The sequence below is a fragment of the Tachypleus tridentatus genome, chromosome 4 (assembly GCF_004210375.1).
Source record: "Tachypleus tridentatus isolate NWPU-2018 chromosome 4, ASM421037v1, whole genome shotgun sequence".
NCBI lineage: Eukaryota > Metazoa > Arthropoda > Merostomata > Xiphosura > Limulidae > Tachypleus > Tachypleus tridentatus.
In genome coordinates, this window is record NC_134828.1 from 61091878 (window position 1) to 61108566 (window position 16689).

At 33.1% G+C, this 16689-nt stretch overlaps 1 protein-coding gene across 1 annotated transcript in view; it reads right to left on the bottom strand.

Annotated features, from left to right (window-relative positions):
* LOC143249245 (photoreceptor-specific nuclear receptor-like) overlaps positions 1 to 16383 on the bottom strand; it is a 52245-nt gene extending 35862 nt beyond the window's left edge. The window contains exon 1 of the mRNA XM_076498748.1: positions 15938 to 16383. Within this exon, the coding sequence (XP_076354863.1) occupies positions 15938 to 16007 (70 nt within the window). The 5' untranslated portion in view covers positions 16008 to 16383. The remainder of the gene's footprint in view (positions 1 to 15937) is intronic.
* Positions 16384 to 16689: the final 306 nt, after the last annotated feature.

Below are 16689 nucleotides of genomic sequence, written 5' to 3' on the forward strand. Positions count from 1 at the left end.
TTGTTTATGAGAAAACGAATATCGTAATCCTGAAAAGCTCCAAATATGTATTGTAAAATCTCGCTATATATCACCAATATTGATGCACACGTTTCACATGAAGAATTAGGTTTCTGAAAAAAAAACATTTATGATAGAGACTTAATAATAAAATCTGTGACGATAGTGTGTCTTTTATATAAACATCAATATCATTTAAATCTTGCAAGTTACATTAAAATGTGCCTGACTAAATGTTTCACTCAATTTTTGCGAGCTTGTTCCATCTTGAAAACCTAACTGGTGACTGTTACAGCATCACGTTTCACAGATGATAAACTCCACCTTTACAAAATTCGTCATCCTATTACCAAAGATAATGTTTTACGTAACTGACATCCGAAAAGGTGCATATATTCTGACAAAAATCCTCAGAAGAGTAAAACGTTCTTAATATAAATAAGGTTTTTAAACTAAAAGATAAACCCAAATTGGCTGAAGGGCTTATGAACTCTTCTTGAAAATCTTAAATTCTCGGCCAGTATAGAAGAGTAATAGATAAACGAAGACATCTCGTTACATCCCGCTCGATCAGTGAAGTATCATTGGGAAATAGCAGGCCTTTGTAGCTGAAGGCTAAGACGGTTTTGGTGATAATAGTGTATTTAGTTTTAAGTTATTTTAGAATACTGATTAATTTTTAAGAATAAAAGATTAAGTTATGAGATTAAGGTAGAAACGACATATCCACTTAATAACTGATTTCAATCAAAGAATTAGAATAAACATGTCAAATCAACACAATCGAACGAAACAAGTGGGAGAATGTAGCTTAGTGGTTTAAGATCGTAATAGAGAGGCTGTGGATTCTAGGTTTGTCTGCAATATGGTGGTGTATCTTAGAGCAAGGCACTTTACTATAACTTGATCAGTAGCCCCAGTTGTATAAGAGGCACCAAAGGTTAACATGTGATATGCTGACCCCTTATTCAGGGGTGATGCGTCACCATTCCGATTCGCTTGTGGCACAGGAAACTTGTTCTAAGAGTCGGCTTTGTGTATCTTCCGAAGCTTGACAAGGATTAAATTACTTACTTAAATTAAATAAATGACGCTCCAAAACATTAAAGATGCCATTAATATAGAACCGTGCATCGTCATCTTAGGTCTATGATTCCTTGGTGATGATGAAAAACGAATATTACTAGGAATTTAATCAAACCTAATAATTACTAAAGGAGAGAGACACACAATTACAGCCGCCAGTAAAAATTATCATAATCTCCTAATCACTAATGTAGATAGTGATGAGTTCACACCCATTTCATGTAGATAGTGATGAGTTCCCACCCATTTCATGTAGATAGTGATGAGTTCACACCTATTTCATGTAGATAGTGATGAGTTCCCACCCATTTCATGTAGATAGTGATGAGTTTACACCCATTTCATGTAGATAGTGATGAGTTCACACCTATTTCATGTAGATAGTAATGAGTTCACACCTATTTCACGTAGATAGTGATGAGTTCACACCTATTTCACGTAGATAGTGATGAGTTCACACCTATTTCATTAGCATCTAACCTTGATTCCAGGAAAAAAGAAGGTACTTACATGTATTTATAAATAAGGGGTAAGTAATAACATGTGCTAATGTTGCCAAATTAGATTATTCTGACTAAGATTTTAAACTGAAATAAATAATCATAAGCCTAATATCGTACCTATTCTTTGTTTTCTCAGTTCACTTTTAAAGATTAAAAATAAATATATTTTTTTCACTGGAAATTGTGATATAAATGGAGTTAAACAGATTTTTTTAAATACAATTTTTTATGGAGCAGTTATAAAACTATTTGTATTTTCATAAACAGAGTAGAGATGAACGTACCAAATTCAAAACGTGAAATGCATTCGTTATGACTGTTTTGTTAATTCTTAAGTCGTCTCTGACATTTTGAGACAAAGTGTCAAATAAGATAACGTTATTGTGCTGAAATAACGATTCAAATATATTCGCTTCATTTAGCAACGAGTGAGGACTTGATTTAATCAGAGAAAGCATTAACTTCGTTAACCTCACCCGGAAGACTAGCTATGAGCACTCTGATATTTCACGCTCAAATTCTATACAACGTTAGAGATTTGGGTTCCCGCCGTCTTGTTAACTGCGCTATGAACAGATGGACACGTCGAATATAGGGAGAATCAGTTCACCAAATAAAGGATTCTCTGTAAAACTGCAAACATGTTTTGTATTTCTATTTTAAAATTATAATATTTCTATTCCTCTTTACATGAACACCGCGAAAACAGTCGTCTACACGTGTTGTCGGGTCAATAAGCAATCGATTTCAACTTAAGGCTATTACAATGTTACTTATATTCGAAAATTATTTTATTTTAATTTTAAAATGGACATTACTTAAAATAAAAGTGGAGAGTGATAATTCCATGCTGGGTTAGATATTCAGAAATATCCGAGATATAAGTAGAATGGTGGTCATTCCATTAATGGTTGAGTATTCAGAATTAGCAGAGATAAAAGGGAGACAGTGATCATTGTATTATGAGTCGGACTTTCACCTGAAAATAAAGTTGGAGAGTTATCACATCATTATGAGTTGGATATTTAGAATTAAATGAGATGAAAATGGGAAAGTGGTCATTCTGTTACAGTGTGGATACTCACAGTTAGTTGAGTTAAGAGTGGGAGAATGGTCATATCATTATGGATTGCATATTAAGATCTGCTTCCAAAGTTAAACACAGAAATTACTCACCCAAATCTGAAATGAATTTTAACAGATGAAGATCTTACTACCAACTTTTATTTGACAACATACAATGTAAGAGGGTTTATCACTAAGCACAGTAGTGCTCAGTATGTATGGATAGGCCGAGAAAATAACTGCCACAACATTTAGTCTATTACTTTATAATAGTAATGAATAATTGCTGAAGTTGGGTTATAGCCTTTTTTGAGCACTTAATTACCATTATCGAATGTTTCACAGCTTATATAACACTAATATTATTTTGTTCTTCTACCACACGTATTTCTGCTGGGAAATAATAAAAAGGAAAATTACTACTTAGCAGTGAGTTTAGTTTATAAGCATGCAATATTTCTGTTTAATATATAGCCGTATCATTTCTGGCCGCTAGATAGCAGAACAAACTGTTCTTATATAACGACCATTTGTAATTTTTCATTGAAGTTGGAAGGCGTAGGTTGTGTAAATATTTTCTTAACGTCGGTTTAGAGATCTTGAGTAATTGCGCCATCCTGGAGGAGCCATTGCAGCTTCACTGGTCCCAATGTAATTCAAATTTAAAGAAATTGACATAATATTAATTGTATTAATTGTATGTATTTTTACAGTTCAATGGAATTAATTGTTAAAATTGTTAAAAAATGAAAAAGGGAAGAAACAATTAATAGAAAATACGCAGAACTATTGAAGACAACTTGGCTAAACCACAGCCAAGGGAACCGACTTGGAGACGATTGCCATTGATTGTTTCTGAAATGTTACCTACAATAACATAGGTTTAAAAACTGAAGAAATTGAAACACGGCTTGAACAGTCGTGCCAAGTTGCTAGATTGTGAATATTTTATTTTTGGTACTTTGGTGTATGGAAATATGAAAATAAACATGGTAGCAATGAATATGCAAAATGTTTACATAACTAGCCAGTTAGCACTAAGTCAAACTTACCAGATTGTGGTTAACAACCACTGAGCTACTGTATTGCACTATTCAGGTTAAATGCTTTTATTCAAACCTAAGTTCACGCAACTGACAGAAATTCAACATTTAGTTGTAGGTAAAAGTTGTTCTTGGAAAGATTTGGCTACTTATTTTGTGTGGTTTTATGTTTTCATTCTTATCTTGTTTCTGAGCTTTCTAGCATGCCATCCCTACATAATACTTAATACTTGTAAGTTATTTTCATTGGTTGTAAAAACATCAAATAACTGACAATGGTAAAAGAAATTGACAGTAGTATTTTGTGCACTTGGCTTTAAATATTTGATGTTATGATATCGGGTAGACTCCATATGTATACAGGTACTACAAATACAGTACATTATATATGTAAGATTTACTATGGTAATGTATGCACAAATGCACCATTGTATTTTACTGTACAACTTACTACAAAGAGTTGTTAATGTCAGATAAGATACTTAAAGTAAAATCATGTTTGGTGAGCTGAACCTCAATAAACATAGCGACTTTCTTTAATTACATCTGATCCTTTAGTTCATTGCAAATATGGACGTTAACAGTTGATAACTTGTTCTTCATGTTATTTGGGTTTTCGACGTTTTTATTTCATGTTCTTGGGGTAATAACTAATGTGCTTTCTCATTTAACACCCATTCCTCAAAATTATCTCTGAACTATATTTTTGTATAATGCATAATATTGTTGGAAGTTTATTACTTATGCGTTGGAGACGATTGCCATTGATTGTTTCTGAAATGTTACCTACAATAACATAGGTTTAAAAACTGAAGAAATTGAAACACGGCTTGCACAGTCGTGCCAAATTGCTAGATTGTGAAAATTTTATTTTTGGAATTTGAAATAAAGTGAGTACCTGAAATGTTAGATATTTTACCAATACATTTAGATAAAAAAAAAAACAACCGTTACTCTTCACATAAGAAAAGACCAATTTTATTTCAGTTAATGTTTGCTACTGCGACTTGTATAGAGATAGTTCTACAACAACAAGTTATGAAGTTTGTTGTTGTTGACTGCGCGAAACTGTTCGCTGTAACAATACTCTGTACAGATTAAAAAGCAAAGACGAAACACCAGACCTTGTTTATACAGTGGATAAAACAATAGATCATGTAGATCTAATGGTATCACATGCATTCCACAACTCGTACAGATGTTTGCAATTGTTTGTGTTCCAATATAATTTATCTGCACCATGCTAGTATCACAATACAACATTCACAGACTGGGAAACAATGAAGGTCCATCTGGCTTCAGGCACATGTGTGTGTGTGAATGTTAGAAGTGGTCTTATTAAGGTCTTGTCAGGCACTTCGAAGTTCAAATAATAAGTGCTTGTTCCCCATCCCCGTCGTCTGTCAATTGAACAACACATGATTCCAAGTAATACAATGTAGAACTTGCACTGTAATCAATTTTTAAACAAATTATTGAAAGTAACGCCTTTAAAACTTATTCTTCTAAATTTTCATTGAACTATGCATACTGCCTACCGCTATTTGCCTCTTATATCAGTCAAAAAGTTGAGTTTATCCTTTGTTACAAATCATTGCATTACAATTTAAACTCGTAGAGAAAAATGTTTTTCCAGAAAACCAACCAGAGATACAAATTAGTAATTTACGTATCTCATACATTTGACTTTATATTTTATTATTCTTGACATAAACAATATACGTGTAGCAGATATACACTTTGTTATTTACATACTTTTAGTCATCATATACAAGTCAGGTCGTCATTACTGGACTAAACCAAAGCTAAGTGAGAGATCCAAGTCATATCAAAGTTTGCATAGCCTCAAACCATTATTTTTTGTGCTTCACAGTCTTTGAGAAATATATCAAATAATAGTTTGGTAAAAAACAATAACTTATTTGAAAAATGTTTACAATTTCTACAAACGTTCTCACAAGACGAATTGCCTGTTACAAAAGTCATCTCTAAGTCTTACGCAAGGTTAAAGTATTTAATATATCATGCATATATAACATAATCCATTTTCAGGTTTTATGAAAGGTTAAAGTAGGTAATATACAGTGCATATGACAGAATTCATCTTCAGGTTTTAAGAAAGATTAAAGTAGGTAGCATACCGCGCAAATCACGTAATTAATCTTCAGGCCTCATGAAAGATTAGACCATCGACTATACATGGACACTGCCCTGAAACGGGCCTGAGTACGGTATCATATTCTGGCCCAAAGTTATACCAAATACCACACCCTAACTATAAACGCCATCAAAGTACGGGATGAAGGAAGAGGTCTAGTGCACCTGACCCTCCAGGGTATTCCACATAATTACCCAAATACCAACACAGAGAAAGCGAAAGATTAGAGTATGGAATATACTGTTCACGTACAAAATCCGTCTTTAAATTTTCTGCTACAGCGAATTCATTATGAAATAACCAGGCGTTTAATTAATCAAATAATATATTTGTAATGGCAAACGCATCTATAGTATAAGTCAAACTTAACTTACTTTGGTGCTTACATTTTGTTATTATTTTACAGATGAAAACATACTACAATTCATTACTGTTTCCCGATTGTATTGTGAATTGCAATTCACAATATTCCATTCAAACAAGTTAAATGGATCAAATTCTTATACTAAATTAAACGTCTATAGAAGTTTATACATATTGTTTCAACTCATAAATTAAATGGTTATTTTGCATATGCTTCTCTGTTTCGTAATAAAATGTTTGTTTTTCACAAAAAATAAATAATGACTAACAAAGAAGAGGGAAGACTTATTTATTTGATTGAGCTGACAAGGAAGGTTATGGGTTTATAACTGGCAAGAAAGTGTTCGATCTGATGTTTATCTTTTTTACTTTTTTGTTCGAGGTGTGTGTTTTGTGTCGTAGATGTAGGTTTATAGATGGATTGCATTTAATAATGCGCGTGGGGTAATAGTAACACACAACAAACATCTGCCTCGTGTCATATGACTTGTTGGTGCACGTGTGGTTTAAGAGACGCGATGAAGCTTGCGAGTTTTGAAAAGGTGTTTTGTTTGTACGTGTGTAAGACACCTTATCATTACCACAAATATATACATGCTGGTTCAGTTTATTTTACAAGTCCTTGCTGTTTTACCATTCAGAGCTCGGTGTTGTGCAGTTTAAAAAAACAAAAAACTTCATCGTATGCGAATAACTGAAAAATGGTAATGTAGTACTTCACTGTAAGAGATCCACTTATTATAGCACCGTTACTTAGCTGAGTTCATACTTTGTTCGTCAACTAACAACACATTCTGTCATTTGCTATCGGGTTGAATAAGCGAAGCTGTGACAAAAATACGTAAGTGGAATATTACTCTTCCCGAAAATCTAAGGTTTATTTTAAACTTCAGGCAGTTTGCAGAAAGCAAACAAAAGAAACTACTTACGAAGCGTATATTATTATATTATCTCATGTTTGTGGTGGACCCTTCCTTTGAACATTTGCTTCCGAAGAAAAAAAAGTACTAGTCCCGATATCGATAGGGTTTGGGGTTTTTCTGTCTCTCTTACTGCTGGGACGATGCGTTGCAGTAAACAGCTACACATAAAGCTGTGCTAAAGGTAATTCTCACGGAGAGAAAAACAATGTGTTTAACAATTTTTAAATACTTTGTTTTTCTCGCACGAAAATCTTATAAGTGTTGGTGGAATTTATTTGTTATAACAACTTCGATTTTTCTATTAACTTCAACTACGTTGTCCACATACAGTGCTTACTCAGGTTTAGTATTCCAAGCGTACACCGATTTGTTCGACAGTTATTCTTAAATTGTCTTTTTGTTGTTGTTGTTAAGTAGTAATTCAGTAAACTAACTTCATCTAAATGCCACAGTTTTACAGATTTAGATTAACAAGGAAAAGGGAACGATTTGCATCAACTATTCTGTAAATAACTCAGCTTTATAAATTAATTAATATTTACGACGTAACCTAAAAATCACAATTTTTTTCTATCAGCATCACTATGATTATCAGCTACTTATTCTACTAATATTACCACAAATTTTGTTCCACTTAAGTTGATAAGAATATCAACATTTTTCTCTGTTTAATACGATAGAATATTTTGTTCCATATGCTATAGAACTGGCGGGAATTAGTCTTTGATTGTGCTATCATAAAATGCTATATTCAAATACAAAATCAACAATAATATTACAAATACAGTATTCATTTTTAGTAGAGAATTATACAGTCACTGTGCAGTTTTGTAATCATATGTCTATTTAGTCTATTTCAAGCCAGCAACTGATAGCGATGTTTAGAAACAAAATAAGAAGGATCCAAGTCTGTATTGATGCCAACGGGGGTTATTTTCAACATTGTTTATAATTGTCATTCATATTTACCTCCTGTATTCTATATTGAAACATGTCTGTTAATAAATATATAAGTGCACAGTGACTTTCCGAACACCCTGTATAAGACAAGTATATAATTGTTGTAATCCTTTTAACAATGCTACTTAGTTTATGAAAAACAATAGCTATAAATTATGTTAATAAGAATCAGAAATATGATTGAGTTTATATAATTAATTAACTTTGTTAATGTATAAATGTTATCCACATCTCATATTTATTTGTATTTATCTAGTAATGTGGCTTCATTTATTGTTACAGTTATGTTTAAAATCAAAACTCTTTTCTGGTTTCGATTTTCTTCGGCTTTGCGTAGTCTAATGGGTGTGCGTTAGATTAAAAGATCTAAGGTGTGAGCCTCGATATGCCGCTGTAAACGTTAGCCAGTTTCAGCCTTGCACGTACTATAACTATGACAGTCAACTCCAGTATGAAGTAAAAATAGCAGTGTAAAGGGAACGTTGTTGATTGGTTGCCATCTCTGTGGTCAGCAGCTCTAAATTATTGAAAGATATGTCTGACCTTTGGAATATCTTATCTGGCCGTTTAGTCTATGTGTCGCATAAAATGTCGTTCAGATTGAAAATACTAAACTTCTTTCTCAATTATTAACACTACTAAAGTAAGCAAAAGCCAACCAGTTACTGAACCTTAATTATAACTTGTGATTAATTGAAATTAATGTAGTAGCTACAATAAAAAGAATTGTTAGAGAACCCCGACACTGAGTGCTACGAATAGTTTAAGAAGTGGATTTTTCACAAAGACTATAATCAATAAAATTGTTGTTACACACAATATATTCTTAAGTATGTTTCTCGAACACTTTTATACTTTCTTGCTGGACTATTTACTTTCACAGAGTGTTCGCAAAAGCACACAGCCTAAGAGTGCCTCTATCTCTTAATTGGATGACTTTTTTTCACGTACAAAAGTATCGTCTGATAACAATATTATAAACAACAGAAAATCCATTACTTTCTGCATTTTTAGACTGATGGACAAAACCACTTACAAAAGTGTAGTGCAACAATTGGTCGAGCTCGTGTTTCCCGAAATTGGCTAAAAATAGAACATGAAATATTTCGAAGATAGATCAGTCCCCATGAGCATTTTTGGTTGATTAATACAACGTTTCGGTTCATTTATAAGACGTTGCATTGGCAAATTAAGTGCCTGAACCTATATTAAACTATAAATTTCAGCCAAAGGGTTACAACTGAACAATATACCACTGGCATTTTATGAAACTTTTGTCGCATTGAAGCCCCTCAGAGGCACAGCGATACGTCTGGGGACTCACACCGCTAGAAACCCGGTTTCAATATCCGTGATGGGCAGAGCACAGATAGCCCATTGTGTAGTTTGTGCTTTATTCAAAACAATCAAGAATAATCAATCAGTGTAGTGTGTTCCAACAAGTAATAAAGTGATTAGTTAGTATCGGACCTTCAGTTATGCTAATCGTTCACTTAGACGAACAGATCCGTTTAAGTTTAAATGAGACCTCTAGCAATTTTATTGTAAGTAAACTTTTTTTTAACCGTACCCTCAAGGATATTTACAGTTAGTAAACTGACCTAAGTCTGACCTCTACTGATGTGAACAACTAGAAAGCAGATCACTATTGACGTTAACAAACAGAAAACTTTATCTAAGTCTGACCTTTAGTGGCGTTACTGATCAGTAAGCGTCGTTTATGTCAGACTTTTACTAATGTTGATAATTAGGATCTTCGGGTAAGTCTCATCTATAATAACGTTACTAACCTGTAAATGTCTTCAATGTCCGACCTTTACTGGTGTTAACAATGAAGGAATTATGTGTAAGTTTGACCTCTAGTGGCATAAATAGTCAGAAATCTTCTTTTAAGTCTGATCAGTAGTGGTATAAATAGTTAATGAGTATTAAATATACATGTTTTTATAATGTTCTCCTCTTTTGTAAAATTAGATATCATTTTAAGTTTCATCTATTAATAAGTTTAACTGAAACAATTCTCTCATAAGGTTAATAGTTAATAAACTTGCCTCTAGTAGCATTCATGGCCCGGCATGGCCAAGCGTGTTAAGGCGTGCGACTCGTAATCTGAGGGTCGCGGGTTCGCATCCCGGTCGCGCCAAACATGCTCGCCCTTTCAGCCGTGGGGGCGATATAATATTACGGTCAATCCCACTATTCGTTGGTAAAAGAGTAGCCCAAGAGTTGGCGGTGGGTGGTGATGACTAGCTGCCTTCCCTCTAGTCTTACACTGCTAAATTAGGGACAGCTAGCACAGATAGCCCTCGAGTAGCTTTGTGCGAAATTCCAAAACAAACAAACAAACAAAGTAGCATTCATGTGCTTTAACTAATTCTAATATCCAGTTTGTTGTTCAGTTTTGGGTCAGTAATATTCATCTACATTATACAATTATATTAATTGTTTGCTAGGGAAGATATTTTGTATATTACATGTTTTAAAATTCTGTAAACATTATAGGGCATTCTTTTAGTTCATCTCTAAGGTAGATATTGTATCATCTTACTTTATAAACTACTTCATACACTGATGCAAATCATACCTATCACAAAACAGCTATTTCTACACTGAAATGTTGCAGATTTTATATTTATGTATAATTAGAAATATGAAGGATCAGAGGCCCTTTACTGAAATTATTTATAATGCTGATATTGTGGTACGTCATTGCAAATGTGAACTATGATGTTAGGGCTGGCATGTATATATAAACACACATAGATATACATATAGTTCTCGGTGAATTCCAGATCTTCTCTGGTGTCATGTCTTCACGGGCTGACAAACAGGTGAAAAGAAAGCCTTTCCGAAAAAAATATTTATACAGATAAATTATTGAATAACGAAGTGAAAGGATGCATTACTTTTTCGAAAGAAGGAAACCTTCAATACTTCACAGGAACAGGACTGACTCGCACAAAAGAAAGTTAGGGTAACAAGGGGCTACAAAACCATGCACCCAATCAATCGTGCGCAATCCCCTTCCCCTAATCCGCTAACTGAAGATTATGGTTACGTAGGAGCAACACTCGCTGACCAAGAAAAAAACAACTGTGACGAAACTGAGCGTACATCTAGGTACAGTGACAAGCTAATATACAAGGATTGTAGTTGACAAAGGAATACTAAAGTTCAATAAAAACAATTGTGACGAAATTGAGCGTATATCCAGGTACGGTGACAAGCTAATATACACGGATTTTAGTTGGCAAAGGTATATTAAAGTTCACAAGCCTCTAGAGTCTAGATATACCTCGAACGTCCATTTGACACCACACCTGTCAAGTTCTCCATACAGTGCAAATCCAATGAACTTCGTGTGCAGTGATGTGATATCTTGAAAATACGTTTACAATTGGCATCGCATTAAAAACCAATACAACCCAAGTACTCTCGACAGTTGGATCCATCTTCTTCAGTGGTAAAGCAAATTGACCTTGCCATACTTTGCAGATGTCTGTGAGTATGTAAATTGTGGTGATGAGCTTAGGGCGTAATAATGGCCATCAGATGGACCATGACAAACGGGATAGAGAACATCGACCTTATAAAATGATTAACCTCAATCATTATTAAAATCTCATTTAGACCATTCATTGGTTTTTACCTTTTCTAAAAGCAGACCTAAATGCGTTTATAAGTATTTACAAGTGAAGCTAGTCGAAATAACTGTTAAAGATTTTGGAGCCTGCTTAAAATGAAGTTATTAGGATAAATATGAATTTTACAATATCCGCTAACAATTATACTGCTAGAAGTATAAAGAATAATAAATTACCGAACAGATAATACAACACAGTAGAACACAGTATGTATTGACTTCAATAAAAATAAATTGAATTATTTTCTCTGTCCTTTGAAAATAAAAGAAGAGAAACATAAAATAAACTTACGTTTTTAAAATAATTAAGATGGAGCTATATATTTTATAATAATTTATTTTATATTCATAGATAACACCATCGTCAACAAAAAATTAACTGAAATATGAAGGTGTTACAACAACTTATGCGTGAAACTTAAAATAGAGTTCTAACTGTACATACTGGCATTTCTATCTAAATATCTTAGTTCCGCATTTCTAATTGTTACACTCGACACTTCAGTTTGCATTTATTTAGATAAATAAATAAGTTCTATTATTACACTTTAGGATAATTAATATATATTTTCAGTGATTTGTATTCGTTCGTTCTCTTGTATTGTCATAATATTTTGGTACCATTAATATGTTTCTTTACTACTTTTATCCTTGATGGCCTGTTGGAAGAGATAAAAGGTGTAATTTGAAATTCAAAATTATTTCGTTGTTTTAATTTATTCGTTGGAATGTATATAAAAATATTCTTTGGGTTACAAAACCAAAAGTTTAAATGTGATCATATGTTTTTAATTAGTTTTGTCAGCTACTACTTTTCTTTAATTGGTTATGTTTACAGAGTAAAATTTTATCTATAGTTTCATTCGTGATACTAAATTTATGGTATGCCTACAATTGCAGCGATTTTAAAGTATAAAAGCAACGGTTAGCTAAAGACAAAAATCAAATGAAAATCAAACAAATGAATGAAATTTGTGTTCGTACAGATAATTAATAAGTAAAAGTATATTATTATAAAAAAACAAAACAGGTACGTTATGTTAAGGTTACGTATTCATAATAAATTTATCCTATGCCGGAAGTTCAAACCGACAACTATATTCATATACAATGTAGTCTTCCTGTGATACCAAAGTAAAGCATGCTATATTATTTATTTATTGTTAGTTTCATTAACAGTAGCAGTTATACTATTTAGATTATTGAATGTTGTTATTTTTTCATTTATTATTATATTTTTAATATAAAAGTGGATTTGGATTGCTAGCTTAATATATATATTTAGGACTAACTTCAATCTTCTAAGACAGTCAAACGTTATGAGGTATTACTGGAACTATGGCCCAAAATACTGTTAACAGCAAGAGCGCCCAACTGAAGAAACATTGCATTCTAATCTCTATAACTAAAAACATAAAAATATTTTATTTAATTAGCTAGTAGTAAATTTCTAGGTTGATTTTTAAATTCGATCCAAGTACAAAACTTGCTTTAACCGAAAATTAATGTGAATATGTAATAAATATTTGCCATAAATTTTGAAATAATTTGAAGAAAATTCTCACAAGCAAAAATTATCAAATTGTCTTACCATTAAACCTTAACCGTATAACTCTGTCTGTAAAGTGCAAAACTACTCAATGGCCTATTGCGCCCAATACGGGTATCGAATCCCGGTTTTAAAGGTTATAAACTTTCAGAAGTACTGCTGAGCCACTAGAGGGTTCTAGTATAACTATTTCAGTTTGTGTGTTCTGCATTTGAATGTCTCTTTATGCACATAAAATAGGCTAAATGGCGAGATCAGAAACTCCCGTAGTTTGGCATAGTCATCCTTAAGTTTGAACTGGAGACCATACGGAAGGAAGCCAGCCAGCAGCACTCGCCGCCTTAAGCAGATACACGTAACCAAGTAAAATGTGAATAAACGCAGAATTCGTTTTGTTTATTTATGAATTATTTAAAAATGCTTACCGTAATTATATTCCTAAGTATGGAACGAAAACGGTATATGAAGGTAAAATACATTTCACTAACAAAAATAATTCTCACATTGGTGGCTGGGCGTGGCTTAGTGGTAGATTTATTCGGATTATTAACCCAAAGCATCATGGTAAAACCTCTCAATTCGCGTTTTAGAGCCTTGGTTACTCTATAAAAGTTAAATTCGAATCTCACTATTCGGTCAGCTAAAATAGTTTACCACGCGATGGGTGTAGTTAACTAGTTGTACTCCCTCTTCTATATCTTAAAAATGACGGGCATGCGCAGACAGCCCTTGGTATTGCTTTGCGAAAAATTTCTGGAACAGATTTAACTGAATAGCAACATTGATTGTCATTCTTATGAAGCACCCAAAACTGAAAGCGTGTTTGTTTTTTGTACTCCCACGTTCCAAACTTTGTCTCCTAGATCCGAAACGCTTGAATCTAGCTCTGAAATACAGGCCACACGAGCGTTTAAACACTTGAATAGAGATGAAATCGAATGACAAAGTAGCTGACAGGATTAAGTAATAATAACATTTGATGGTTTAGACTTATGTTTGATGTTATCACATTTGTTATTAGGTTTGGGATTGCAACATTGGCCTTTTATGCATAAGTTGTGTTAAAACATGTTTCATTTAGCAACGCTTGGAATGACCATTATGATTAAAATGAAGAAGAATGTGTAACAATGTGTCAATCACACGGTTTCTGCTATATCTTTTGTTCAATAACACAATCCATCAAGCCTGCCATAATACGCAAGACACTCCAGAAGTAGTTGAGACGGTTTTTTTAAATTATTTATTTCAATAATATCAACAAGGGTCTTTTTAACTGGGAAAAATTAGTTCAATTAGTACTTATGTGTAAGATACTGGGTAAATCATCAATATTTACTTCAATGTACGGGTTAATTGAACAAATGTTTATTTGAAGCTACTGTTATTTCAACCAACGTTTACTTCATAATACGAATTAAGTTAACCAGTGTTATCCTCAAGATACGAGTTATTACAAATAATGTTTACCTCATGGTACGGGTTAGTTGAGCTTTTCTCAAAATATGGGTTACTTCAACTAGTTATAAGATAATTATAAGATAAGTTATAAGATAATTCGACTAGGGTTTACTTCAAGATATGGATCAGTTCAACTACTATTAACCTTAAGATATGGATGAGCTCAACTACTATTAACCTCAAAATGTGAGTTTGTTCATCTGTTGTTAACCAGAAGACGTATAGGTATGTTCAAATAGTGTTCATCTCAAAGTAGGGTTAGTTCAACTAGTGTTATCCACAATAGAACACCTGATAAAATAATCACAGTGATGTCAAGAATGGTCATAGCGTTTTATAAAGTTTGAACTTTTTCAACTGAATGAAAACTTGAGACTGCTTAAGAAATACATGCACGTGAGAATACCCAAACTCTCAAATCTTTCTTTTCACCAGTTACTAAAAAATAACGTTCCAGCAGTAATTATTAGCCCCAAATTATTTATGGTCATTTTCTATTTGAAGTGATAAATCAAGATAAAAAGTATAGAGGTTTTAGAAATGGCACATCATCCTGAAAATTTGAAACTTTATCTCGAAAATAAAAACTAAGGTTAGAGAGGATTCGAACCCAAAGCTCTTCTTCACATGACAAGAGTTAAAGATTGGATCCTGAGAACACTTCAACCAACTTCTCATTAAAAAGTGAATAAGAATGAGAAGTTAGCTGGTTAACTTATCATTCTAAGAAACAAAGTAAGGAGTTAGAAGTTTGGTTTTACAGAAAGAAAACTTTAACATTGTTATGTAACTTCATAGCCAAACATATTATATTTGCTGAAAAAAGAAACTCTAAGATTCGACTTCAGGCTAGTGACAATTGTCAAAACATAGATCTGAGTCACGATTTTGACAAATCTGCTGTAGTTATTCTATGAACTTAAGAAAATTTCTAACTCTGTTATGTGCTTCTAAAAATAAGTCGTTAAAGATATTAGAATCAAAGTTTCGTAACAAGTAATTCAAACCTAAATTCAGCTATACACACACACACTCAAAATTTGGGGTGATTATGCCATATTTTTAACAATAAAGCAATTTCTTACAAGTAGAGAAAAAGCGACAAGAATCTTTGGCATAAACATATAAATCCAATACATTATCATAGAAAATTCGATGGCTTACGATGAAAAATTAGGCTTACCATCAGCAGAGGAGGAAGCTGCGCTGTAGGACCGAGGAAGATGCACCACGTTCCCTTCTGTATCTGTCATGATGACGTAAGTACGAAGGAAATAATATATATATATACGAGTGAAAGTCTATGTTATATTTTGTCCATCAGCTTTACTGATTCTCTAAATCGTTACAGTAGAAGTTTTGTTTTTGTGTTTGTGAAAAATTTCCGAAGAAGATTGATAAGTAGGTTTACTATGCTAAAATAAAATTAAAATACTTTAAGAAATGGCGACAGTTGAAGACAAAATCACTTCGACATTAAGTGTACATCATTTGCTGCTCATAAGTACCTGCTCGTGATATGAGTGTAGAGGAAAAGCAACAGTTGCTCCAACAGCTGCAAATAGACGACGGCCGATGAAAGAGGAACCGCGTTAAAAGATGAGACTATATACAGTCAGATATATGTCGTATAGACCCGCCCTACGACACTCGAGCTGAATAGCCGCTTCGTGAATGCTGGCGCCTGACTAGATGTTTCATTGGATGATCATAGTAATGCGTCGTTGGTGTCGCCCTATCGGCTTGCTTCGTCAGCAAACATCACAAGCTATAATTGAACTAGCTGGGACTTTTGTTTGATATAGGTGTCACATAAAAAATAAAAACTCTATGAGAAATACATTGCTGTAAATGACAATATTAACAAGCAAGACTTGTAAACATTTCCAAACTTTTATATATTTAAATTTAAGCATTAAGAGAATAACAAAGTAG